This window comes from Poecile atricapillus, chromosome 8 (genome assembly GCF_030490865.1).
Source record: "Poecile atricapillus isolate bPoeAtr1 chromosome 8, bPoeAtr1.hap1, whole genome shotgun sequence".
In the NCBI taxonomy this organism is placed as follows: Eukaryota; Metazoa; Chordata; class Aves; order Passeriformes; family Paridae; genus Poecile; species Poecile atricapillus.
The window spans coordinates 9,574,219-9,602,175 of NC_081256.1; the positions used below are offsets into that span (position 1 = coordinate 9,574,219).

Sequence of the window (27,957 nt, forward strand, 5' to 3'; positions counted from 1 at the left end):
GGTGAAGGAATAAGAGTACGTGGGTCACGTCCTCAGAAAAGAAATACTGCTGTGGCCACTGCTGTAGCAGCAACAGCACATCAATTTACAGGGCCTATGGAGCCTGGGCCAATGCTTACTTTTCAGGTGTGATTTTAGTGATTTTTCACTTGTGACTGAGACCCTTTTAAAACAAACCACTGTCACTTTCCACACAGTCAGACAAAACCAAGGTGCAGGCAGGACATCACAGCCATTTTCCTTCCCTCCTCACCCGTGTGGTGTAAGCTGCCTCAGGGTCATCCTCCAGGACCCGGGACATGCCAAAATCAGACACTTTGCAGACCAGGTTGCTGTTGACCAGGATGTTGCGAGCGGCGAGGTCCCGGTGCACGTAGCTCATGTCAGACAGGTACTTCATCCCTGAGCCAATGCCACGGAGCATCCCCACCAGCTGGATGACTGTGAATCTGCCATCATTCTTCTGCATGTGGGGAAAGGAGCAAGATCACAGAGCATTAGGCTAAAAGCTATATTATTGCCACTGCTGAAGTTGGCAAAGAGCAGAGGTGCGGATTCCCATCTTCTCTCAAATTAAATGCAATGTTATTTCCTCACTCTCCTCACCAGTGTCTATAATTCACCAGTAAAGCAAAAACCCAGAGGTTCTGTCACTGCTTTCAGTGATGCAGTATCCCACTTGAAATGAATTTGATTTTAATGAGTCTACAGCACTGCAATGCTTTCAAAAATGGAGCGAGACAGAACTGTTCACATTAAACATGGATTATTTAAGATCCTGCTATTTTTAAAATTAATTTATTTTATATTCTTCCACTTTATATTTTTTCTGATTTTTGACAGAAGCAACACCAGAAAACAGAATTTGCCAAGTACTAACATAATTTTTTAAAAAGTGCACAAGTTTCAGTATCTTTCAGAGAAAAAAAAGGAAGAAAGAAAAACAGAAAATATTTTCCAGTATAAAATCTCCTTAGCTTTTGAAGAAATCACCTACCCTGAGGAAGGCATCCAAGGAACCATTCTCCATGTACTCAGTTATGATCATTACTGGTTTACCTAGAGTGCACAGAAAGAAAAACACAATTCCTTGATGAACACCAATGTTAATGGGATAAAAACGGCTTGCACATGATTTTACTGCCAAGACACCTGGCTTACACAATCTAATTTAATTTGAAAAGCACCGAGCTTATGCCTCAGCTGTGGGGAGCAAGAGATGAAATATTATAGGACAGAAACATTTAAAGGGCCCATCTGGAAGGTTAACCCTTTGGTTGACTCATTGACAAGGTCTTTAACTAAAGTGGCTCCTGTTCTCTAAGGAATATGTGAATTGATAATTGAGAACTAAGAAACAAAGATCTGTCCAAACCTGACAAAAACCTTTAGTGTAATAAATTGCTAGCAGAGCAGAAAATAGAATTTGTGAATGCTTTGGTCTCTGTCTTTTTTGAAAGATCAGTGCTTTAGGCAAGTTGGAAGCTGCCAGGAGCTATAAGGTATTCCAAGACAACTGGATTCAACAATGAAAAACACAGACTGTTCCTCTCAACCTTCTCTGTCCTGAATTTGTATTCTGCATCTCTTTTTTTTTTTATAAACGAGCCAAAGCCATTTGCCTTCTGAAATCAGCCAGAGGCAAAATGACTCAGTGTCCTGTGTCACACATGGGGCACAGAGCCCAGCAGCACCCAGCTCCCCGTGCTGCAACAGGGGCCAAGCTGGGCAACCGGAGGAGAAATGCAATGTTACTGACAGGGGGATGCTTTCTGGGCACTCTCCTGCCTAAAACAACAGCAAATACACAATAAATGCTTGATGTTGTCGTTGAGAGTTTTATAAAGGTCATACAGTGCTGAAACTGAGAACATATAGGTGCATACAAGGAACATTAATTATTTCATGGAGTTAAATCCATATTTGGCATACAGGTATTTGTAGAAACAGGTCTGATAAGATCTCAGAAGAGCAGTGGCAGAAGTACAGAAGTAACTCAACAAAGGTTGAATGGCAAAAGCCCAGTCCCAAGATGAGCAGTATTAAGATAAGCACCTGACAATCAGAGCTGTCTGGCACAGCAAACCCTCCTCTCTCATGCTTTACCTACAGGAACTATAGAGCTTTCTTCCTAAATAAAAGATGATGTCCCAGAGAAACTCAGCTTTTACTACCTGGAGCAGGTCTGAATAAGGGAACATTATAGAGAAAGAAGGCTTCAAAGGCTAGGTCACCTAGACTGTAAAAAGCTGAACTGCATCTTGGCATAGGAGGTATCAGAACTACTTTATTTTTCCTTGCTTCTGTCACCAGCAAGGATCTGCTCCAGAATAACCATCTCTAAAAATTACCCTACCGTGAAATGTTGCAGCATTTAAAGTTTCCCTAATAGTTTCTACCTCAGTGCATCTTTCACCAAGATTCTTTCCTCTTCATTTGTCAGGGAGTTCTGGTTCTGAAGTAACCTTTTTTTAATTACAAAACCATATGCCATAAGGACTGACTGGAATATTTTACCACATTCCACTTAGGCCAACATCTATGTGCGGTACATAACTTATTTCACTCATCATTACTTATTTCACCTTTCTGGTTCCAGCCTATCCTTTACAGGCCTTTTACTCCTCCTGCTTTTACTTCTCTTCTCTGCTGGTATCCAAATTTTTACTGTTTTGGTCCCATGCAAGCTGGCATGCCTGTGAAATGCCATTATTGAATGCTGCAGAGAAGCAAGGGTATAGCATAAAGCAAACTGCTCTGGATGAAGGGCTAGGTGACCTTGGCTGAGCACATCCTTAAGTAAAAGGATGTAATAAAACATCATCCTCCCTCTAATTCACCTTTGAAAGCATTCTGTGGGAGAAAGAGGAAAAACTTCAACCAAATCTGCATATGGCACTGTTTCATTTATGCTTTGCAACTGCGACAGCAACCCTTCCACTGAACAAATACAGCTAAATGAGTATTAATTAACCTTCTTCAATCAAAAGATACTATGTCAACGTAGAAGGGAAAAAAGGATGACTCTTTTAGTGCATTAACATGTAATTTCATTACTCAGGCACTTCTTTAGCAGGGGAGGGGGGATAGAGAGAGGAGGGAGAAGTTACCATCAGCGAGTCAATTATTAAAGTACTTGACTAGCAGCCAATAATTTATTCATGGTTTTTTGCTGCCTCTCTCAACCCCCATCTATACCGCTATTTATCTCACATTTTAATTTTCAGTTTATTAAATGCATTCATTTATCACAGCATTCAGAAAACCTATGGAGAAATGGAGATAAATGTGCTCTCAAGTAGCCCCGTTTCCCCAGGAGCACAGCTCGGAGGTAACGGAGCCGGCTTGTGCCGGAGCATCGCTTACTGGGAGCCAGGAACGGAGCACTCCCAGGTCACGCTGCCACCTCCTCACTGAAAACTCCCAATCATTTTAATTCACTGACAACTGCATTATGCAAATGTCTACGGTCATTTATAAGTGCTGGAGCTGTAGCAGCTCAGGGGCTTCTAGCCTCAGTGGGATTTCAACACAAAGATTCCCCTGTTGTCTTTCTTTTACCGAGGTGCTGACACAATCACTGTCTGAGGCAAACACTGTGGCCTGATCACAACCCTCCTCCCCTTTGTTTTAACAACCACAGAGACAGACACTCTGACCTGACAAATTTAAACAGAGTACTGTATTTTAATTTTAGTTTTCAGGGAGGCTCTCAGTAAAGGATGGCCAAAATTAGTCCAAACTGCTCTTTGCCTTTAAAAGCAAGCTACCACACACTGTATGAGACATGTTCAACTTTTGAGAGAAGGCAGACCAGGAGACAGCAACACAAATGAGCAGGGGTAAGATTTCCAGAAACAAAAGTGGCAGAGTAAGTATCAGCTCTCACTGACATTCAAGAGGGACAGTTTTACAGTGGAACTGATGGTTCTGATAACCCTCTATGAGAGGTACTTTGTTTTTCTAGTGATATTTTACTTTTTAACTTTTCATCCATCTCGAATTTTAATTGCTCCCACTATTAATACCCTGCATTCATGTTCCTCAGGCTGCAGAAGGTGAGCTTCACAAAGTCCACTCTGAGAGCAGCTCACAGGATCACTGCCTGCTTTCTACACCACCCTGAGCATGAGCCCCAGCATCCAGAGGGGTCTTTTAGGATTAGCAAGCAGAGCCACCACGCTACCCAGGGCAGCTGGAGCAGAGACAATACCTACACCATGGCCACAGCACCTTCTCAGGTCAGACCCAAGCACTGGTGTCTGACAGGTGCATTCCAGCTCTCGCCTACACACAGCACCCAGCAAGCACTGGCACCCTCTAAGGCACAGGGTACGCTCTCAGACTTGAAAAACCTCAAACCAAGCAAACAAAACCATTGTCCAGCTAAATTCTGCAGAGTGAAATTAGCACACCTGTAAATCAGAGAAAACAAATAAGCAAGTGTCACACTAAAATAACCTGCTTCATTTCAAAGGCTTGTTCCTTACATCTGTGCTTTGTACTTTAAACATATGACTCTGGAGTTTTGTTTTGGTATTTTTCCCCCATCATTTTGAATTCTTCACTCACCATCTGCTTTTGCCTATCCTGTAACAATCATCTCAGTCTAGCAAAGATGTGAAAGATGCCTGCTTGGCATAGCAAGAAGGGATAAAAAAAAAAAAACAACCCCTGCAGTATTAATTCCTTCTACAAAATCTTGTACAAGCTGCCTACAGATAGAGTATCAGTTGAAACTGTAAACCCATTTATAGCTGACAACAAGATTAATGACTTGTCCTGCACTGATTTCCTCCTATTAGCTATCAGTGGATTTGTTCCATCTGTCATTTTACAGGAAAGAGGGTAAGAAGGAAAAAAAAAAAAGCCCGCACACACCACACAGACTTAATTTCTCAGCGACTTCCAAATTGGACTTGTCATGAAAATGACCTACTTACATTTAGTAACTACACCTTCCAAGTGGATGATATTGGGGTGGTCAAATTGTCCCATGATACTGGCCTCACTCAGAAAGTCTCTCCTTTGTTTATCAGTGTAACCAGCTTTTAGAGTCTTGATAGCAACACAGATCTCTCTTTTTCCCGGCACTTTGAGACGTCCACTGCACACTTCACCAAACTCCCCTTTTAAAGAAAAAGGCACGAGAATCCATGGTCACAAGCCTGAAGCATGCACTTATGTTGTCAAACTGTTGTGTCAGTACATTTGGGAGAACTGTCATACAAAAATCATAGGATCACACGTTCCCCAAAAGCAAATTTAAAAGTGTATTTACAGAAAAAAATGCAAAAGTTCTGGCACTTACCCACACCAATAACTTTTTCAATCTTTATGCAGGAGGCATCAATTTCTTTGGCAAATTCCCTCACAGCTTGGTTTGGATCCTCATATGTAAAAGGATCCACATATGTTCTAACACCTGCAAGGCAGAAATGTTTTATTTGAAGTCACTGATCTACATGCTGCTGAACACAGAACATATGAGACTGAAGCCTTAATGATATACAACAGCAAAGAGAGTGTACAATAAAAATGTACTGTAAGCCAGGAATGACTGATAAGGAGGGAAGGACTTAAGTATTTTTCCCCCCAGTGCAATATTTTAAAGTGTAAACATTTAATATTTCCCAATATTGATGTAAGGAATCAGGTTTTTGCCAATTAATGAGCTTCACAAATCACTGCCATTGCTAGAATAGCCTGTCATGGACCTGTGACACTAAAACACATCCCTTTTTCCTATGGGAGCCAGGAAATTCTGAGCTCAGGTCCTGGGTTTGGTGCATGGAAGTAACAATAGGATTCAGTGCTGGAAAAAAGGCAGCAAAGTTCACATTCCCTTTCCTGCAGGATTGCCTCTGGCCCATTCAGAAACTGCTTTAGCAGGGTGTTCTGGGGAAAAATCCAGCCTAGAAATCAAGTGGCTAAGGACAGATGTCTTGAAATGAATGGCAAGGAACAATGGAAAAATTTGATTTACCCAGATACTTCTATTTTCTCTGTTACTAGAATAAATAAATTTTGAAGCAGGATGCTTACAAGAGGGGAAAACCAGAAATCTATTTGCCTCAAGAGGAATGCAATCCCTTATTTCCCGAGCACCAGAACATGAGCCATGTTTTACAACCCAAACCAAAACCCCCAAGCACCAGGGCCCTTTACCTTGGTTCAAGTGTTTCTCCTCATCTGCCTCTTGCTTTGCCTTGCTGTACTTACTGCGCCTGTCAGAACAGAACACAGCCTGTGAGTTCAAAATAAGGATCTCACTCTGAAACAAGCTCGGTCGTCCTGACCTGCAGAGACTTGAGCTGCTGGCACCTGCCCCAGCCATGGCACAACACAGGCCAGGAGGATCCTCACACTCCTCCTCTACATCTTATTGACATCAAAGGAAGCACAAATCTATTTGTATCTCAGCATTTAAAGAAAGAAAAAAAAAAATAAAAAAATCTGTGCTTTGGCTACTTTTTGCTTCAAACTTACTTTTGCAATTGAGGGCCCAAATTGCTTTTTAGCCCTACCACACAGGGATTTAAATGCTACAACAGAGGTGTTTTGGTAGATTGACTTTCAAACATCATTAGGCAAATGCCAACATCAATACACTTATTTAACTGTAAGTTTAAAAGTGGAAACAAGTCTCTTAACACAGAAATCAGGATCTCAGCAGAAAAAAAAAACCACCAACCCTGACCATCAAAAATTAAGATCCCAAGGATTTTGCTTATTGTTTTAACTGCTGCTTAATTGAAGGGGCTGAAGAACTCCTGATGGCAGAGCTCTACTCACTCTCTGAGCTGGAGGCAGTACCACAGCAGAGTATGTTAATTCTATAGATTACTACTTCTACACCTACACCTGTGCTATTGTAATCTAGTTATGCATTTAATTAGTTCAGCTTTCAGCTTCAATGGACAAGGAGCACTATGAAAAGCTAATAAGAGAAGTTACTCCGTTAGTGAGGCTATTTAGGAGCCTGCTCAGCCAAATGTGCAGGAATTTGAAGTTGTCCAGCATCCAGTGGTATGTAGATGTAGAGAAATGATTTGGATGTCAGATGTTCAGCCAATGCTCAGAACCAAGCACAGAACAGACACTGCTGAAGAGAAGGGCTTACTGCTGCTTACTCTCAGCTTGCCTGCTCCTGGGAAATCCACATTTCCCAGCCAGACCCAGGAGAGTTGTCTGGCAAGAGGCTGGGGTGCAGAGAAGAGGGAAGGCAGGAGGAACCAAACCTGGAGGGCAGGAGGTGAGACTGGCACTGCCAGCGATGTGCAGCTGCTGTCTGGAGAGGGGCAGGGGACAGCCAGGCCTGCCAGGGTGAGACTGGGTTAATTAACAGGCAAAGAACGGGGAATAAGGACAAGAGGAGAATGGGAGCAGGTACAACAAAAACCTGTGAGACAAGAGTTAAAAGGGGTCAAAAAACTCACAGGTAACAGGAGGAGAAGATCTAACTGAGAGCCTGACTTGCAGCAAATCTCCCTGAGTGTTACCATACCTCTCCTGTCAGCAAAACCCCTCTGCCCCTTAGCAAAAAGCATCTCACTTCCCACTCTGCACCTGCCCCGTGGGGAATGGCAGCTTCCCACTGCTGTCAGCTGGGAGATCATCTCCCAGCCTTGTCCTTCTGCTGGGTCATACAACACAATATGCCAATAATAAGAAAAAATATAAATTAACTGTGAAACAGAAGGAAAAAAGTCCTGTTTGATATGTGAAAACAACCTGATTTTTGAACCAGGTGTCACAGCTCCCAACATTGACAAGACTTGTGTTCAGACAGAAAAAGAAGGTACACATCCAACCATAAGCCAGCGGGGGCTTCTTTTCTTGAAACAAGTAACTGAAACACAAATGGCTTCAGTCACAAGAAAAGCATTACTAAAACTCACACTGGATCCAAACATCCATTTAAACAGTTTATTGCCCCAGAACTTACAACACTGGTATAACAGAGCCGAGTGAAATAATGGGATGGTGTCCTGCTCCCAGCTACTGAACTGAGTAAGAAAGAAGAGGCAGCACAAATCTCACCTAAGGCCACAAAAGACCAGGCCAGCTAAGGGGACTGCAGAGATGGTTTCAGGTATTATACAACTTCTCTCAAAAGAAAAAAAAAGGGAAAAAGAAGATTCTGCATTTTAATCAGGATCCTTCAAATTAATTTTATTAATGTTCAGGCACAGATGGGAGACACAAAATGCAAACAGATTTGGCACGAAAGCATTTTAAGTATAAAAAAAATTCTCTTTATCTTATTTTTAAAAAGTACAAGCACCCTCACAACAGATTAAAAAATAACCTTCCCCCACTAAAACTCAAAGACAGCAAAAAGCGAAGGGAAACAAAGGGATTACTGTTCAAGCAATGTAATTGTAGCTTATTAAGTTTAAATAATACCTTCTAAACTAACTACCTACTTCCACCTCTCGCAGTGTCACCTGTTGACCTCTCCTGCCTGGCTTTGGGCAGGACACTGCTGTGTGCCATTGTCCTGGAGAGCAGCCCAGGAGCCCCAAAGGCACGGGGCACACGGGCTGGGGCTGCCTCTGGGGCAGCTCACCTGAGCGCCAGAAGGGAGCCTTTGTCACAGACCTGAATCCCCTAATTACAGGGATTTTGGCACTGCTGATTAAGGAGCCAGCATTCAGGAAAAGAACACAGAAGCTTTCAGGAACTGCAGCGGTCAGAGACAGGCAGAGCTACAGGTGGGGCTGGTGATGAAGAGGAGTTAACAGCAGGGGGAATTAGCAGGCACTGAGGTGAAACAGCAGGACCTGATTGCCATGCCCTGCTCGCATCTCCTCCTTCCCACACAAAGAGGGGCTGGGGGAGCACCTGCTCCAGCTCCACTGGCAAAAGGTGGGCAAATGTGTCAGCAGAGCAAAGATAAACCAACCTATCAGCTGGAAGAATTTCTGAGAGAACCTTTCAGATGACCAGAGGATTTGGTCAGACCATCTTACTCCACACAAGCCTTTTTAGAAGATGTCTCTCTCTCTGTGTTTTTTACACTTCCCCGAATCCTTTACCACTCATTTTGAGATGCTGCAATTTCCCTCAGCATTTCTTCAGAGCAGGGTTTAGGAACACCCAGGCCATGTCCTGCCCGCTGCTCCATGGATGTCCCCATCCATACCCCAGGAAGTTTCAATGAACATTAGGCAGACTGGTCCTCGTGTCGCAGGACAGAGCCAAACAGCTCGAGCTGCCTGAAGGCAAAGTTCTTTGACTAATTCTGCTGTAAAGACGAACTTAGGGATTTGAACAATATCTTGACAAAAGCACAAGGCTGAATTACCAGTAATAACCCAGTGTTCAAAAACAGGCACCCACAGCATATGCCCAGTTCCCACATTTGGCTCATGGATGCAGAGAGGCCGTGTCTGCAGGCCAAAGCACACATTTGATTGTACAAACATGACTTTCAGGTCATGGTTAGATTACAAAATCTTCTCATGGGGACTGTCTGGACAGAAAAGCTTTTTCTCATCTGAAGTAATTTTGGAACAAAGTATAATTATTTTGCTATTAACTTCTGCTGGCATAGGAACATCATGAAATATCCCTGAAGTCCACACCTCTAAATGACACTGTGATAGTGGTTAAAATCATTAGAGTAACTGAATGTTAAAGTAGATTCTGTTTATTGAGAGCTACTTCCAGCTACTGGAGAGCTGGGTATTGAGGGCTATTAATTAGCAAGCCACCACATATTACTATGCACAGAGTAGTTTCACTGTCCTAATATTTCATTCATCTTGCTCTGTCTTTCCCCTTCCATGGCCTCTCTGAGAGATACCAGTGCAGAGCCACAGGACATTCCTGAGCCCATGGCCACCAGGATGCTTTTATCTCACTGCCACCAGTGCCTGGACAGGGCTTTTATCCCTGCTGCCCACCTGCTCTGTGCTCCTTTGTGTTTCTGCACACTGGTGGGCCGAGAGCAGCGAGCAGACAACCCTGAGCAGAGCTGAGTGAGCCCAGCAGGTCTGTCAGCACCTGGCTCCAGGCAGCCTCTCCTCTGACAGCTTTATGGCCGATCCTAAGGAGAATCAATACCAGGGCAAGGGGTTGACAGTTCATTTTCTAAGGAGTGATCCATTGAGGGCCAATCACCAAGCTGTGTTTATCAGCCTTGGGAAGAGACATTTTTTTATAGGGGGAGAAGGGAAAGGAATCATCTCAAAGCAGCTCGACAGGCTCAATTCTCCAAGGTGGCGACTCATAATTAGAAATCCAATGTATCCTGCTATCAATCCTACCTTAAATAATAAAGTGATCAATAAAAGCGGAGAGGAGATTAAGTCATCAAGCTCAGTGATGCTATTTTGTGTTGCAATGGCTTTTAATAAACCTGTCTCTCCACACCACATTTTCATATGTTCTGCTCTTCTTTCCTCTTGGCAGCATGGAGGCTTTGAGTTGAACACCCACAGAAAGCCATCACAATGCATGTCTACTTTCCAGATACTACAATCATAGTCACTTAACTGATCTCTAGGACAATTTAAAGAGAGCAAATGAAGAGGGGTTTGAGCACATTTACAGCTGATGCCATTAAACTGACCAACAGACACCGACAAAATGTGCATCCCTCAGATCCCAGGCTTCAGATGCAGTAACGATACAACCACTTTTATCTCAAAATTACACTGAAGCAAGATCATGCTGATCTTTTTAAATGAGATTGAACACAAAGATGAAGACAGAAACACTCACACTGTGTTTCTGCCACACTGTCCTCCCACTCACAGGATTGTTCCTGATGCCTGGGTTGAATTTGGGAGAATGAAAAAGCACTTGATGGGAGATTATGGTGCTGCATCAATGAAATGGCCATCTATCCAATTCTGCTGTGTTACTGCATCTGATGCTGAATGACTGGCTTCCATTTTACAGTCACATCCCCTCACACAGGAAGGACTAGTACAGACTCATAGATTAACACAAAAATGACCAGCATCGCAGTCTGATGGCTTAGTTAACAAAACTGCCATTGTTTATTCCCTGTCTACCAGGAGTCAGTCCAAGAAAATCTACTGTACCCATACCCATTAAACCTAACTTTAAATTGCACTAACCACAAATCTCTAGCTGGCTTGCTTCTCAATGCCAGTTATTGGAATCAGCTTTGCATTTGAAGGGCAAATAGAGCTGGAACTATTGCCATTACATCACATGCTGCTTGGTACTAATGTCGAGAAGATCAAAGCTACACGGGAGAAGGCTTGTAATGCAAATGTACTGTTTATGATGCTAATCAAGAATTTAGCTTTGTTTGGAGGAGACAAAAAGCTCCCTGATGAAAGAGAGAGAGGGAGAGAGAAGCTTAAGTTCTTACCTCCTGCTGATGACAAAGGCTGCAATGAGAATGACCACAAGAACAACACTGCCAGCCACTGAAACAAGAAGCACTGTGGGATTGGTACCATCGCCAATGATGGGGGAAGGAACTGAAAACAGAAAAGAGAGCATTTGTGTCAGACAACCTCAGAAAATCAACCTAGGTAGCACTCAATGAGCTTTTTGGCTTGTGAAGGCATTTTAGAGTAGCACTCAAATCTACTTTCAGGCCTTTATTATATAGTCATTTGACACAATTTTCCAATAGGATGCTAATGAGCTGAAGACATGATGCTTGAAAATGATTTGGGGAACTTCAGCTCACCAGGAACAAGGACTCCCTCTCCTTCTCCCCTCCACTGCTGCTCAGAGGATATAATGACTAATTTTTTTGCCTTTCTAATTGCTTTCCACACTTCTTTCCTCCTTCTTTTTCTCTCAGGGGGGCCAGATGATCACAACTGACAGTGGGAGAGTAAGTTATTTTAAAATGTCTACTCTCCTCCTGATGGATTGTTTTCAGTTGTTAACATCCTGAATGATATTGCCACTAACTGGCATGACCTTCACTTGATTTAAGGAGACCTGTATGTCCAAAATAAAATAGGCTTGGTCACAGTGCCTTTCTGCCACTGAAAAGCAAACATTTTGAGGGCTAAATCTGCATGTTTCCTTGAGCAAAGTGAAAAGCCCTACTGACAATGTAGTTTGAACATTCTTGTCTTTATAGAACTGTCTAAGGAAAAGTGCAAATATGGGAGCTGATGTAGGACACCTAACTGATCTATGTTGATAGCTTGTAAAGGGGAGTAACAGGGCTCTATTCTCATTGAAATAAGATATTCCAGAGACGTGCAAACGTCTACTTTTACAGAAGACAAAATCTCTCAAGCATCAGTGGTTTCCAAGGGTTTATGGGGTGCCTGTTTCCTTATGCTGCAGAGAAGTACTGTCACTGCTAGAATCTACAACACAGCACAGCCAAATAGATGTCTTGGGTCAGCTTCACAGCATCACTAACAGCCCAGGAGGAACATTTTCTCAGAGCAGACACACCACAGTGAGCATCCGACGGGAAACTCCCAGCACACAGCCCGGTTATATCTGCACTCCCTGCTCGAGGAGAAGCACAAGAATTCAGGGGGAATGTCATTACCTGTGTTAGTGGTGAACTCGAAGGGCCCACTGAAGTCTCCATAGCCTGCTGCTGTCCTGGCCCGCACGTGGAACACGTAGGAGGTCAGGGGGTTGAGGCCTTTGATGTCAGTGTTCCTGGAGGCCGTTTTCACGATGCGGTAGCTGCGCTCGTTCTGGTCCTGCCAACACAGAACACAGCATGGTGGAGTGAAAATGCCTCCCTGCACCGTGAACCTGGAACCCCACTGCCTTGCCAAAACTTTCCTGATGAAAGATGATGAGTAACAGCTATGGAATTCTCAAAATACATCCTGAGGGCTCCTGCTGCTGGCCTTGCTCAATCCCCCTAGCACTGTGTGCTGCACCGGGCTCTGAGCAAGCCAAAAAAGGAGGATGAAGCACTAGGTATGGTGCTCATATATCACTGATTATTTAAGAAGTCACACAATGAAAACCTTTGGAAAACAGCCAAGCATTCAAATAGGATCCTCTTGATGAACAAGCACATTTTACTCACACATGCTGGCACTTTCTTTTTCTTCCTATCAGCCAGAAGCCATATAAAAAAAAAATGATAAAAATATTTTAAAAACGAAAAAGACTTCCAAAACGCCTTCCAGAGAGTACATTATTAAAAATTATTCTATTTTTGTCTGGCTGGAAAATCTATCAGAAAATGTAATAATCTAGCTTCCCTGCAAATCAGATGCCTTTTTCTATATGTGGGAAGCAAGTGATTTAATAAAAAAATTAAAAGTATGCATGTGCATGAGAGAGACAGCACACACAACCAAGAGTAGGTAATTGTTCATTTTTGCAGAGAGCCTTCAAAGAAAATAGCTCTTTTCATAATTCCCTACTTGAGAAGTTATTTGAAGGAATAACATCTCCCTCTAACTCTGAAAGTATGAAGAATCTAATTTTCTCTCCTTATTCTCTATTAAAAGCCAGCCAGTCCACACTATCACTCGAAGCAGAAGCTGTCAGCAAACAGATCTTATTATTATGACTCTGTTACATTCCTCATTATTATACTTCTGTCTATGAAGTAAAGCTAATGTCTCACTTCTGCCCAACATTATTGACTCTCATTATAAATGTGATAGCTATAAAAGCTCAGTTTCTAGGTAGGAAAGAATAACAAAATAAACTCATACCATACAGCAGGAACAGCCTATGAGTCTTACTCGTTCAAGCAACCATTCAAGTGCATGAAATCCTTAATTGGATTTTATTAAACTGAATCTATTTGGTTTCAAATGATGGAATCCCATCTGGAAATAAACCGCAGGGAATGAAGTAAAAAAGCTCTGCCCAAGCCCAAAGGGAACTCCTTACATGCCCATTTTTAAGCAGTACCTTTTCATAGTATTTGACCTCATACTCCAGGATGACTCCATTTGGCCTGTCAGGCTCCAGCCAAGCCAAGGCAACGCTGTGCCTTGTTATTTCCTTAGCCTGGATCAATGCAATCGGGGATGGAGCTGCCAGAAGAAAAAAAAAAACAAAAACATTATAAGCAATAGTTTAATTTTAATGAGGAACATGTATTTTTAGTTGTAGCTTTCACAACATGAGCACTTCCAGAAACCATGTTTTTCTTGGCGGGTGGGGGAAATTAAAAGCATTAAAAAATTTTCCTGTTTTTTCTACCAAAATTACATTTCATCATCTCTAAGAAAGATTGGGCTTGAATGCTGGACAGTACAAGATAGGTGGTCTTTGAAGTAACAACACAGTTGTCTAAACACTGCAATATTCATGATGCCCAGGTAAAAACCTTCATAAGAGATCATGGTACTACAAGGATCTCTTGCTTTTGTCCCGTGTCATTTTAGCCCACAGTCGTTCTCTTCTTCCATCTCCTAAAATTAACTGATGTTATTCCATTTGCTATTTACTTTAAAAGAACTATGAAGTTCCTGAGGTTCCAGTCTGGTTTTCTCTAAAGCTGAGAAAATATTGCCACTGAATTAAGTAAGGCCAGAGTAAAGCTGAATACGTATGAATTTGGGCCCTCCCATTAAAACCAGGAAACTTGTATTTCAAGAGTCTGAGCCAATTTGTGCCTCCTAACTTGCCCTGTTTATGCCCAAATCCGTGAGCAGTCCCTGGAAAATGGCCAAGGGCCAGATTCTGCCTGTGCTAGCTCCTTCCCAGCCAAAGGATACCAGAGACTGGTCCTCTGTGTGCCCAAATGGCATCTCCTGACCCTGTCCTGTGTGGCGCTGCATTGATGCCATGAACAGAGAGAGCAGGATTGCACCACCAAGGGTAAGGGCTGCAGCATTTTTGGAAAAACTCTACCTAGCAACAAGCTAAACTCCAAGGCCCTTTAAACTGTATCTGTGTCAGTAATAAAGGCTGCAATGAAGAAGATAATGGAAAACATCTCTTTGTGCACCGTGCACTGTCTAAAGAGCCCCTGCTAATGCTGAAGTTCAGGTTTCTGACTGGCTGGAGGACAATGCCTTCTCCCTTTGCCTGTGCTTGCAGCAGATTCATGGCTGCGCTGAGGAACGGGTTTTCTGAAGATTTATGAACCCGGCTGCCCCTTTCTTGCTGTTGTGTTGCTGTGTGGTCACATCTCTAGCCAGCTGTTATCAAGCTCTTTTGATGCTGACAATAGCTGGTATAAATGGCGAAGTCTCCAGGGATAAAAAGGGACATTCATGAAATTTTTAATCTTATCTAACAAAGCTGTCCTGTATAACCAGAGATTAGAGGTCTTCCTAAATTGAATATATTTCTTCTTTTGTCTCCTGATGCTGTAGCTGCTCTTTTTTCCCCATTTCCCTTTCTTTTTGTTTCTTTTTCTACCTTTAACTTTGGGATGATGATCCATGAAAATGCTATAAAGTTAAAAGTATCCTTGAAACAGGTATCCTTGAAAACTACCAAGAAAGGCAAATAAATAAAACAGTCACTATAAATGAAAGGAAAATTGAATGTTAAAAGTCTCAAACCTACTTGACCATATCAGACAGTTCTGATGGAAGTGAAAATAACTGGTAGATGCTGCAGTCACAAAAGGGTGTCTCCTCTTGATGTGAAACCATCAGGGAGCTGCTTCCTGATTTACTATTTGACAGTTTGGCATCTCTGTTAGAAATGCCTCCAAAACCTTTATCTCTTTTTTCCTTGTCTGTCTCTCACAGGCAAAGGCAAATACTGAATGACAGAGGAGACTATAAACACAGCCAACAGGGAGGATCCAGGTGTGTTCCATCAAATTATATCTGTGGCACGACTACAAACTTGCTTAATAACCTCACACTTCCTCAAGAGAGACTCAAACCTTCTTTTAATTCCCCTCTGCAATAAGAATACTGTTCAGCTAATAAATTAGAAATCGGATTTGTTACCCTAAAACACACACGCACACGCCATTACTGATAAACCAAGCGGAGAGAAATCTGCTTAGTTAATCGCTGCCTCATGCAGGGCAGACAAGCAATTCTTTTTACTGAGAATCTGTCACTTATGCTGGTCTGACCTCAAGAACTGTAGAGAGAAAGTTCACTTTCTTTCCTGTATCCTCTCTTTAACCTCTTTGGTTTCCCATTTCATTTCAGCGGGCATCTATAATGGAATTTTAGTGAGTCCTTCAATATTGGGCTGGTAAGTGCTGTATGAAAACACGTTTCTTCTCTGTTGTAAAATGGCTATTTGCAGCAGAAGAATTTATATTAACTAAGCCTTCTTGTGAAAGACTGTCAGCTTTATATAGCTTAACAAGTGCTTGCTCACGTCTCCCAAAAATGGGCAGCTGATCTCAGGCACTACACCACACCGGAATAACCAACATGCTCCCGGCCTCCAGGACACAGAAAGGACTTGTACATCAATTCCTTCCTTACGCCTTACACTTTTAAGAATGGCCCTATCTTTTCCTTCCTGCCCTTTATATGCAAATTCATCCTTTTAGTATCTTCTTTTGTCCTGGATTCTGCAGATGAGCCATTTGTTCCTGACTTTGTTTTAACTGCACATCCTGCCTCTCCTTATGCTATAAAGAATGCCAAGGTCCAACTACAGAACTGCAAGAAGCTCTTCAGGAGTGATGTCCCTGCAGCACAGACCTACAATGGTCTATGCAGTAGGATGGTGAGCTGAAACTCTGAGGACCTTGAGGAACTGGACCCAGTACCACAGGGGGCTATGGTTATCCCACTGCATGGATACAATCCTCAGTTACCAGTTCCCTTTTATTTCTGCAAGTAGCCCTACAAATCAGGTTGTTTTTTTCCCCTTGTTTTTCAGGATCCACCATCTGACCTGAAAGACTGGACTCCTGAAAGAACAAGAGTTTCTCCTTGCATGTGTATTACCAAAGAGCGTAAGAGTCTGGTCAATATTGTCCAGGACAAAGAGGACCTCAGCTCTGCCAGCTCAACACGGCACTCCAGGCAGCAAACACAGCCTTCTGAGTGAGCTTGTGCAAAATATTTACATTCTTTGTTCTTCTGCCTTTTGCCTTTAAATTGCCTCTTAGGGATGATGTGAAGATAAACATGTAGCATTGTAAAATGATGCTTTGATCACAAGCAGAATAAAAGACAGAATATTCTCTTCTATGTGCGTGGGCTAACTGTTCATTAGATGCACACATTCCTACATAGAACACATTGAGGACAGCTTGACCAAAGAGAATATCATACACAATTAAGATGTTCACAGTAAGATCCCATCAGATTTCCCTTATGGAAGGGGGCAGGAGATCACTTTTTGCTTCACTTTTAGCGCTTTCCTCCATCCTGCTCCCTTGTGTTTGGAAAGGAGCAATAAGCAATGACTCCTCAGTCATCACTGCTCACACCAGCAAGCTTCCTGCCACACGTGCACAGACTGCACATACCAAGCACCAATTCCACCAGAACAGCCCATTTCACAGAATTAGGTATTTTGGTGTCTAAAAAGGGGTCTCCCCTTGAACAAAAGCACCAAGTGTAACTTTCCTGAGTTCAAAGCTCAGCAGTTCCTCTCCCTTAAAAATCCCACTCCCTACTGATGTGAATGTTGCAATTTTCTTTCATCTACTTCCTCAATAACCTGCCATTAAACACCTACTAGTAGTTTTATTACCTCAGTTCTGAGCTTGCAGCCTACAGAGAGAGAAAGAGCACAGATGTACTACAAAAACTTCACCCAAATGCCATAAAGCCATATCCCAAGGCTAGCAAGTGCTGAATTGTAGCAGTTTTGAGGCACTTTAAAGGATGGCAGAGGCAGAGTGTCAGTTTTTCATTACTGGTTCAAATTAGGAGGGGTGGGGGGAATGGAAAGAGGGAAAAAAACAGGAAATAAATAGATGCAATAAAGGCTCTGGCATGTAGGCATCCATGAGTGAAAACAGCCCTTTATAAAACTACAGCACATGAGTACTCGGATATCAAAGATACACAATGCCCAGTGTTTTATTGAAGATGCCTTCTTACCCACAGCAGGGTTTACTTTCCACTCCCCATGATTTGAATTTAAATGGATCATGTTTACTCAAGGGGTCTTTCACTGACTGAAAAATATACCCACAGTTTGTACATTATCTCAGCTAAATTCAAATAACATATTTAAATTTAATTACTTGAAGCTTAGGGGTTTTCATGCTTTTCTTTATTCCCTCAATTGCACACAACACTTATTTGTTCTTATCAATGGCTATGCGCTTTGTCAAGCATCAAAATTAAATGCTTGAAAGCACTAATGATGTTACTGTGATTAAGGGTTTTTACCTTCCAGGGTAGATACTAAAAGCCTGCTCCACTATTAATTACTTTAAATAAAAAAAAAAAAAAAAAAAAAAAAAAAGAAAATATTTCTGAGAATCTAACACTGAAGAAAAGTCCTCTTAGAAATCAAAACAAGAAAATTAAAGGTCTTCCATTAAAAAAATCTTCTCTTGATTAGCACGCAATATTTAAGGGAACCTTGCACATTTCAGGTTTTCTCTTTGACTATCTACCTTGTAACACTGTGGGCATTTACATGAGATTTTGTAAATTATATTAGTAAATAATCTCACAGCAGGAAAAGAAAAAAAATGCTCTGGGCCAGATTCTGATCATTTTATTCATGTAGGAGGGCATTTTAATTGACTACCACACTGACTTCAAAACGAGGGAAGAGAGAAATGTCCAACCCTCTTTATTTACATGTACCAGAATAAAGTAAAAAGAAGGCAGTTCTCTTCCACAGAATCACAGAATTGTTAAGGTTGGAAGGGACCTCTGGAGATCATCCAGTCCAATCTCCTGCCAAAGCAGGGTCACCTGGGCGGGTTACACAGAAATTAATCCAAATGGGTTTGGAATGTCTCCAGAAGGGGAGACTCCATGACCTCCCTGGGGAGCTGTTCCAGTGCTGCTCTTCCTCATGCTGAGGAACTTCTTATGTTTTAGTTTATGGCCATTGGTCCTTGTCCCATCACTGGGCACCGCTGAAAAGAGCCTGGCACCATCCTCTTGGCATCCCTTCGAGATCTCATTATTGCATTAATGAGATCTCAGTCTTCTCTTCTCCAGACTAAGCAGGCCCAGATCTCACAGTCTCTCTCCAAAAGAGAGATGCTGCAGACCCCTCATCTTCTTTGTGGCATCCACTGGATCCTCTCCAGTTGCTCCTTTTCATTTTTGTACTGAGGAGCCCAGAACTGGACGCAGCGCTCCAGATGTGGCCTCACCAGGACCAGAAAACATTTTAGCATGACCACAGTTCCAAACATGTGCAAAACATATGTAGAAGCCATGTATGTCCATCAGGAGCAGCCAGGAAAGGCTCCTCACATGTGTGAGGCAATGTGCACTCCCAGATTAGATGTCTGTGCACATCTGAGGAGCCAAGCTGGAGTCTGGCATTCCCGTTCCTCACTGTCAGCATGACAGCTACGCCTTCTCCGCGGGACCTGCCAGAGTCTGTGGGCTGCCTGTGCGCTTTAAAAACTAACCACATGCATATTTGGGGCTTTTTTCATTATTGCCTCTGTAAAAGTGGAGCAAACATTTGTAGTAGTGATGATTGGACCATGTTAGGACTTGGACAAGGATCTAGAGGCCTGATTGCTCAACCAAGCCATTGGAAGCTTCCCAAGACATTCCCGAGTCCTCTGTCTTCCCACCGTCTGCCTCTCCTTCCCCCAGGAATGACGACTGGCGAGGAACACCTCCCAGCTTGGAGAGTGAGACACGCCAAGATTCAGGCCAGCATTTTCATGCTTTTAGCGTTTAAAGCAAAGGCTTTAAATCTCCGCCTGTGGAGTAAAGCGCCCAAGGTTATCCACCCACACGTGAAAATCCTGGCCGGCGCAGTGAGAAGCGGTGTGACAGCTCAGCTTGGCCTCTTTCTCCCAATCCCTTTAACCAGCCCTAATGCTGCTGAACTCAACCTTCCCTCCTTGTTGCAAGGAATTACACTGCTGAGGGAAAGCACCAACTTGGCCACAGGATATTCTCACTGGAATTCCAAAAATAACAGGCACAAGTGATCTTCCCCTACTTTCCAGGCTCTGCAACCCAGTCACAGACCTCTGAGGAAAACAAGTGACAGGCTCTCAAACCTAGGGACCAGATCACATCAATTGTTTGTAATGATGTGTTCATAAAGAAAGGGGCTAGAAAATGAGATTTAAAAGACTGTTAACACGGTATTATTATGTTTTAAACATTTCCTCTGTTTTAAAGTTTTCATTTTTTGCCTCTCCCAGAAGAACCTGTGCTGCAAATCTTGCCAAACCACAAAAGCTGGCTCTGACTTGCATCAAATCAAAAGCTTGAAGGAAAACCCAGGCTCTCAGCAGCAACAAATAGTAGTAGTTGAGGATTATTAGAGTGCTGTACTTCTACCACCTAAGTCCAGCTTCATTTCTTGGCGACTTGCAGTGGCTGCTGAGGATCTACAAAGAGCCTGTGTATTTTCTGGGCTGCACATCCAGTTCTGTGTAACTTTCAGCACAGATTACTTCAACATACCAGAACTGCTCTAATTTACATCAAAACTATTATAGGAACTGAGATGTGACCACAGTTCCCTGTGGTTTACATCAGAAATGAAGAGAGGATGAAGAAGATTTTGCAAGTCCAGGAGATGGGCTGTTCTGGTGACCAGAGAGGGCCAGCTCTTGACAGCAGGACGTTATTTTCAGGTAGTGATTCCTCCAAATTTGAAGGCCAAATAATGATGTCAGCTTATGCAATGCAGGTCTGGAATTACTCCAAAGATCTAAATCTGCAACCTATAATCCCAAAGATTGCCTGAAACCAAAAGATTATAGAATCTACATAGCATTTAGCAAGAGATATGTATTACAACTCAAGCATGGGGTCTGTTTCGTCTGAAAACTACTTGTTTTCTTTCTGCTAGCTTGCTAAGAAATCCTGTTGGCATGTTCTGACAAGGATAACTTAATAGTTGCCAACAGAAACATGGCAGAATACCGTGTATTTCCTGTATGCACGAATGCCAGTTTAAAGCAAACAGGAAAACAAGCCTTTCAGTTGGAAGGCAATTTATAAAAATCTATCTGAACATCACAACCACTTAAAAACCCCAGCACCAAAACATTTCTAAATGCTGGAATGATTAACACGGAAGGGTGAACATACTTTGAGCTGTGAGTTGCTCTAGAAACTCTAGAGCTATAAGTAATTTGTTAAGATGGGGAATTAGTCAGCAGCTGTCTGACCTGAGCAGGTTTGGAGCCGCTGGTCACAAAGCAGGTCACATTGCAGTTACTCTTCCCTCTAGTTGAGCTTGGAATCTGACCCAGTATAAACAACAATAAATTTTGTAGCCTAAAGAAGCCAACGCTGATGTTCTACTGCATTATATTGGCTTGAGAGAAGCAGAAAAAATGGGCCAGGCAGTCCAGACAAAGAGACTGCTGAGGGGCAGAGCTGTCACACTTAGAGGTAGGACCCCTGGACCTGAATTTGGGTGGGACCCTTGTGGGAAGGATGTGCTGTACTCATCCTCCTACTTCTCAGATGCTGCTCCAAGCAAGCACAGAGCACCAGAAATCCCCTGATGCTGTGACACAATGTACAGCACCCCTGAGGACAGTGGCTCTGGGGGAGTGAAAGGAGGAGTTAGAGACCATAACCCCTAGTTATTAAAGCAGGTAATAATGCTGGAAATTGAGCATTCCACAACAGTTCAAAATAAGTAGTCTGGAGCAAAATTCTCCACTTGGCATCTTTCCCTCAGGGCATCTCTGTCTCACCCACATGCCCTGCTGTTCCTCCCAGGAAGCCAGAAGTAGCCACCAGAGCTAAACCCCCCCCAGAAACAGCCTGTCTTTCACCCTTGCACTGCTGCACAGGAGGAGGATCTGCTGAGCTGCCTTTTCTAAATGAACTCCACTCCCCCCCAGCCCCTTCCACCAGGAAATCAAAGCTACCCTTAAAGAAACACCACTTTCCCTCAAATAAGACCCCTATCCCATTCTCTAAGCCCTTCTTCAAGTCAAACAACCATCCAGCTACTCCTCCTTCATTTTGCCATCCTCCTGCCCACAGTTTAAGATATGTTTGCACACACATCATGAGTCAACACACAAGAAGGGAAGAGCTGTTCTTAAATTGTACAGAACCAACAGAATAACTTACTGTATCTGTGTTCTGAAAACCACTTGTTGTGTGCAGCTTTCAAACCTCTAACAGCAGTGTTTTAACAATCCCTAAAACAACATAAAAAAATATTGACCCTGCTGTAGTAATAGCCCAAAGAGACACCCCTTTGTCTCACAGGGCTTAGGACAGCTCTCACCTGATGCCCCATGTCTGTATCTATCAACAGAAATCCTCATTTCTGATCCCTGGTCCTTTCTTATACTTACCACCAAGTCATGCATGTGGTTACCCCAACAGTTATGGCATAAAGTTTAATCCATTATGGGGTAAATGTGTGATTTGGCACCCAAGGCAACACATCTCCTAATGCTGCTCTCCTTGGTTCTCATACAGTTACCTTTTATTTATTTCAAATATGGATGTCTAGATGATGTATATACGTGTGCTAAGTAACATCCTTTGTCACTTACCTTCAACATTAAGAATATTAGATTTTGCAAAAAGTTCTGCTTAAAAGCCTTTTTAAAATCCAGACAAACAGAAGCCTCTGCCCTATTTGCCACTTAGATGCCTTGCAAATACTGAAGTATCTTCTAAACAAAATAAATAAATAAATAAATGGCATGACTCATTCTGCTAAAGCAGCATTCACTATTTTAATAAATAGATTTGGCCACATTGCCTCATCCTGGCTTCTGAAGTGCTTCAGTAATAGCAGAGACTTAGACTTTGCCATTTGGGTTTCTCAGATCAATCATCTAAAGTCAGAAATGGCAAGATTCTTGGGGGAAGAAAAAGTAATAAAATTATAAACATTTTACTTCCACTGTGATCCACAGCTCCAACAGCAACTGCAGGCTGGGCTTTAACCATGCCCTCCTGAGCCTGCAGCATCCAACAGAATCCAAACCCAGGACTCACTCAACAATAAAAATCACAATTCTCATCTTAACACTTGAGAGCACGAATTGTTTCAAAGCCACCAAAGTAAGGAACTTCGGCCATATTTGGTTTCAGCTCCATCACACAGAAGAGGATGGTGCAGAAGGTTTGCATTTACATATTTACATTTCAGCTGAACAAGCTATAAATTTTAATTATAGTTGATATGCAGAGCGTTCAGTTGGAACTCTGGTGAAGTACCTTCTGTACAAAGGTTAGATGGATTTGACATGATATGATCTCTGTCTCTGGCTGTGCTGTTGAGAAATGCTTGAGTCTGAATCAAGGTTTGGGTTTTCTGGGCTCAGGTTAATTTGTGAAGGACACTGCTCTGACAGCACTTGGAGATCCTCATTCTTCCAGGATGCTGCAAGACACTCTGCCATACTCCCCCATCAAAGTATCTCTTCTCCAGGGAACAAAGATACTCTGTCTTCTCAGAAGTACCACAGAGAATCAGACTGCAGCACACTTAACACACACTTGGAGCTCTCCCACCAGGTTCTTGCACTGGAACTGAATTAAACCCCCTTTCCCCTTCACCCACAACGGGCAGATTTGTTCAGGAAATTAAAAATCATTAATAGACCCAATGAGAGAGAAAAAACTGCACACAGTGTTGCTGCAAAAAGCAAAATTACCTATGTTTGCCATTCATTAAAAAAAAAAAAAAAAGTGATGAGGTACAAGCTGGGGAAGAGTCCTAAGTTTCCTGAAACACATAAACCTTAAAATTAAAATCTTAGTTCATGATGTCAGTAGCCAATTACATCATAGGTGGCACATAATTAAACTTATAAAGGGGTTTCATTATTTTGGTTTTATGCTGGATACTGAAAACCAGGGCATTATTTGTTTTAAAATTGTGTCAATTGGAAAAACCCCAAGTGGAATCAGCAATTAAATATTAAAGGTGACTGCCTCAGTGTAAAACACTCCAAAGAATAATTGGTTTCCTGTGCATTGCAAGCACCATTACAAAGTCTGAAAAATTTCAATCCCGAAAATAAATAAATAAATTTAAAAAAAATAAAAAATAACCTTGGGAGGTTATGAGGATGTTGAGCTGTACAAAGACAAGCCAGATTTATGTCCTGGAAGAGTACTGAGCTACAGTCTGGGCAAATAAAAGCCCATGAAAACAATAATTTGTGCAGCAGTCAAACAGACTGGTCTGTATTCTGAGTTTGGGCCTTGGTTTCCAGTCCCATATTCCAGCAGACACTGGATATTCAGGATGACACTGAGAGGAGCCCACCCCAGCTCCTGAGATGATTTCTCCAGCAGGCCCTTCCTCCCCACTGTGGCCAGGGCTCCTAAGGGTACTGGAGCATGGAACTGAGACCTGCACAGGATATGCACAGGAAAGTTAAAACAATCTTCCTTCAAAACCTGCGATTCAAAAATCATTGCTTCTCACAACAGCACGCAAAGTATTTTTCAGTGTTACTTCTCTCCTCCCTGAAAGGTTCACTGTTACGGTTTTAGTTCTTTTTTGTCATCAAGGTCCAAATACTTCATTATCTTCTCATTTAGTCCAGGTGAAGCTGCTACCTTCCACTTAATGATCACTCAGACCAAAAAAAAGCCAGGGAAACCCTGTGCTACAGAGCCCCTCTAACCTGCAGCTTGTCAATGCAACAAATATGAATAAAAATATTCTCTGGTTAAAGCGCAATGCCACTTGTGCAAGCGATGCTGAGAAGTCTCCTTTCGAGCCAATCCACCCTTTTCACATGGTTTTTTCCCAGTCCTTCCACAATTGCAGCTTTAACCTTCAGCAAAGGCAGCAGTGAGAGCCAAGAGGCTCTTGCAAAGGCACCACTGGGTCTGCACCCCCTGTCTGGAGTGTCATGGGGAGCCCACAAATCCCTGCAGCTACTCCAGGACTCATCCCTGAATGCCCAGGCTTGAAAAACATGGGATTTAACACTCAGCCACTTACATATTCCAGTCACTTTCTGTCTTATTTATGTGCATGCACAATATCCTGATAAACTATAAGGGAGGCTGCGGCTACTCCATCTGCATTCCCTTTTATGCTGGAAAGATAAATTGGGGCTGATTCAGAGGACAGATTTAAAGAATGCAGTCTGTTACCGAGACAAGCGCAATCTTCCCAGGGAGCCCTTGTAGCGGGTTGTCTCCAGATCATGCCTTGATTTGTTTGCTAAAATAAATGGGACAGCACACAAAACTCAATTCATATACGAGACACCTCTTCCAGCCCACAATACTTTCCTATTTTGCTTAGTCAAAACTGTCTTGTTCTATTATCTCTTGATTCAACCACTTAGCGGCAACTTAGAAAATTAAAAATAATAAAAAGCTAATTAAAAATTTCAGTGCTTTCCTTTTAGCCTTTGGTAATCTGTGGAAGACATTTATATCCGAAGCACATTACAGTTTTAGGGTTTTTCTGACTGAAATAGTCCATGGTTACTTTCAAAGGATTTTAATACAGACAAAACCAAAGATATTTTATGGAGCAGTAGAAGAATTTAATAAAAAAATCAGAATCAGTCAATTGTCTTTTTAAGACTAGGTGATAGAATTCGATAGCAGGGATAAAAGTGCTAATAAACTCTGCAGGAACAGTTCAGAAGGCTGAGACAAAAGCTATCATTTCCTTTTAAATTAACAGTATGATTTTTCCATAAGGGATGGTTTGAAATACAAATGACCACAGGAATAAAATACAAACGCCTGAGTTTCCTACATCTCTTTTGACTCCATTTAAAAAAGTAAATACAAAACCATGATCAACTTTTGTTATCACCGGTTTCCAAACCACGACTTTCAGAGACCCTGAATCCATTCTCAGAGTGCATTCGAATTTCTGGGGCTCTGGTTCTTGAATTTAGTAATGAAGGCAGATTACCTTAATCTAAGGAGACGCCATGAAATCCTTCAAGTGGATGCAGAGAGAGGCTCCGCATTTGCCCACTTTGTTTGGGAGGGGAAGCCCACTGGAGCCCTGCCACGATAATAAAGCGCTCCCTGCACACCAGTTCACACGTGGGGCTAAAGCTGAAGTGACATTTCTCAATGAAAGAAGCAGTATTCACTCGTGTGCTCAGCATTCTGATGTCCACCAGAATCTGGCAAACATGATTATAGGGAGCCAAGCAGGCATGCCACAGCTCTATTTAGCTCTCACGGTTTAGCGCAATGCTATGCAACATATAAATAAAATATAACGGGCTGCCTTGGGATGGCATCCTGGGAGTGGGATTTCATGCATATGGATGGACTTGACACACATTTCACAAGGACAGAATATCTGAAGCAGAATGGGCTGCTTCACCCACCCTTTGGGGTCAGCTCAGCATCCTGCCCTCCAAACTATGAGCCAATGCAGGAACTTTTGGGCTTCAGGGACTAGTGATGTTTATTTGTGCTACTCTGCGTGGCATTTTAATTAGTAACTGTGTGGATTTAAAAACTGTGAATGGACACACAGGGGCAGTTGTGCAGCCTAGCTTTTGTGTTTCTACTCTCAAAAAAATCCTGTTTGAGGACATCAGCAGGGGGTTAATGGAAGCTTTGATAAAGTTCTCCGAAGCCTTTTATTGTTGCTGAACTACTGACTGGACTCTGCTGTCTCTCTGGCTGCTTTCCAATTTATTTAGTCAGCTGCAAAAACAACTAGAGAATTTAGAAGCCCATCTAAACATTTAGTAGCCACAAACATTCTTGGGCAAATTCTCCTTCCACATGAAAATATTTCTGTGCCAGTTGTTTAAGGGAAGTGCTCACACCGATCGTCAAGCTCCATGAATGGGAAACGTCAGTGTGCTGCCAGGGAAAGTGAGCACACAGTTAAATAGTCCAGGGCAAATAAAAGCTGCAGGACCACATCTCCATCTCTGTCAGTTTGGTAACTATTCATCTGTACCAACATCACTGAGACCAGAATTTTATGCCTCCTTGAAGTAAATTTATACAACTTAAATATGATCAACACTACCCAATGCTGAAATTAAGCATCTCTTTTCCCCAGGAGGATGTGTAACTAACCTCCATTTTTCAGAGCAAACCACAAGATCTTTTAAAAAATGTGACCAAACTTTTATTTAAATGCTGCAATTACATCTTGGCTCTATCTGACATGCAGCTTGTCTAAGCTGTTCACTGAACCCTGAAGCTGGTTATTTACTAAGGATCTTTTTTTTTTCCCCTTCCGACCAAGACTTGTATCCCCCACCTTGAATACAAATTCATGGAAATGGGTGGTGCAGACAGCTTTGCCAGAAAGCAGGCAGTTGTTATTTTAATTATTATTTCTTTGTGGAATGCTGCAGTTACCTTAAAATAATAATTTAATCCTTCTCAACAATAGTTTTCCCAGTTTTGTTTTTAAGATGGGAGCACGTATGCCTATAACTGCACATTTATTACAGACCATCAGTTAAAGCCTCTGCAAGAACACAGAGTTGTTAAGAAGAAACTCCCACTTGCATCTGCCAGCTTGGAGAAGCTCCTTACTCAGACACTTAAACTTACACACGTAATTAAACGTGCAGTAGAAGAAAGTTGAGGCAGTCAGCACATGACATCTTCAAGTCTATGAGAAATCTCATGCTCAGTGCTGAAATTTGTCCATTCAAAAATAATTCCCCACTGTTCAGTTCCACACATTTCCCAAATTTCTAGCGCTAGGATCATTTTTCTTTCTGCATCTCCCACTGCATTAATATTTGAAAGATTATGGTTTCCCAAAATACACCATTTGGTTTGCTTCAGAAGTCTTTGCAGCATCTCCTTTCAATGTAAAACTCCAGATGTCCAAAGCCAAAAGACAAGTCAGTTTGTGTTTGGCTTTGAAAGCCAAAGCAGGGCAAGAGAAGGCAGGTGGCTGTCCTGCACATCCTGGCAGGTCACCTCACCCATCAGGGCAGGTGAAGCCCAGCAGCAGTGGGCAGCTTGTCCCAACCCTCCTGCTTGAACAAGTGTGTGC

At 42.4% G+C, this 27,957-nt stretch overlaps 1 protein-coding gene across 3 annotated transcripts in view; it reads right to left on the minus strand.

The window, feature by feature from the left end:
* The window catches only part of EPHA4 (EPH receptor A4), a 105,942-nt gene that overhangs the window by 14,297 nt on the left and 63,688 nt on the right, over positions 1–27,957 (minus strand). For all 3 annotated transcript variants that reach the window (XM_058844035.1, XM_058844034.1, XM_058844033.1), the window contains 8 exons: positions 13,852–13,976; positions 12,512–12,671; positions 11,354–11,465; positions 6,169–6,227; positions 5,312–5,425; positions 4,944–5,129; positions 998–1,059; positions 254–463 (listed from right to left, as the gene is read on the minus strand). In XM_058844035.1, the coding sequence (XP_058700018.1) occupies positions 254–463; positions 998–1,059; positions 4,944–5,129; positions 5,312–5,425; positions 6,169–6,227; positions 11,354–11,465; positions 12,512–12,671; positions 13,852–13,976 (1,028 nt within the window). The remainder of the gene's footprint in view (positions 1–253; positions 464–997; positions 1,060–4,943; positions 5,130–5,311; positions 5,426–6,168; positions 6,228–11,353; positions 11,466–12,511; positions 12,672–13,851; positions 13,977–27,957) is intronic.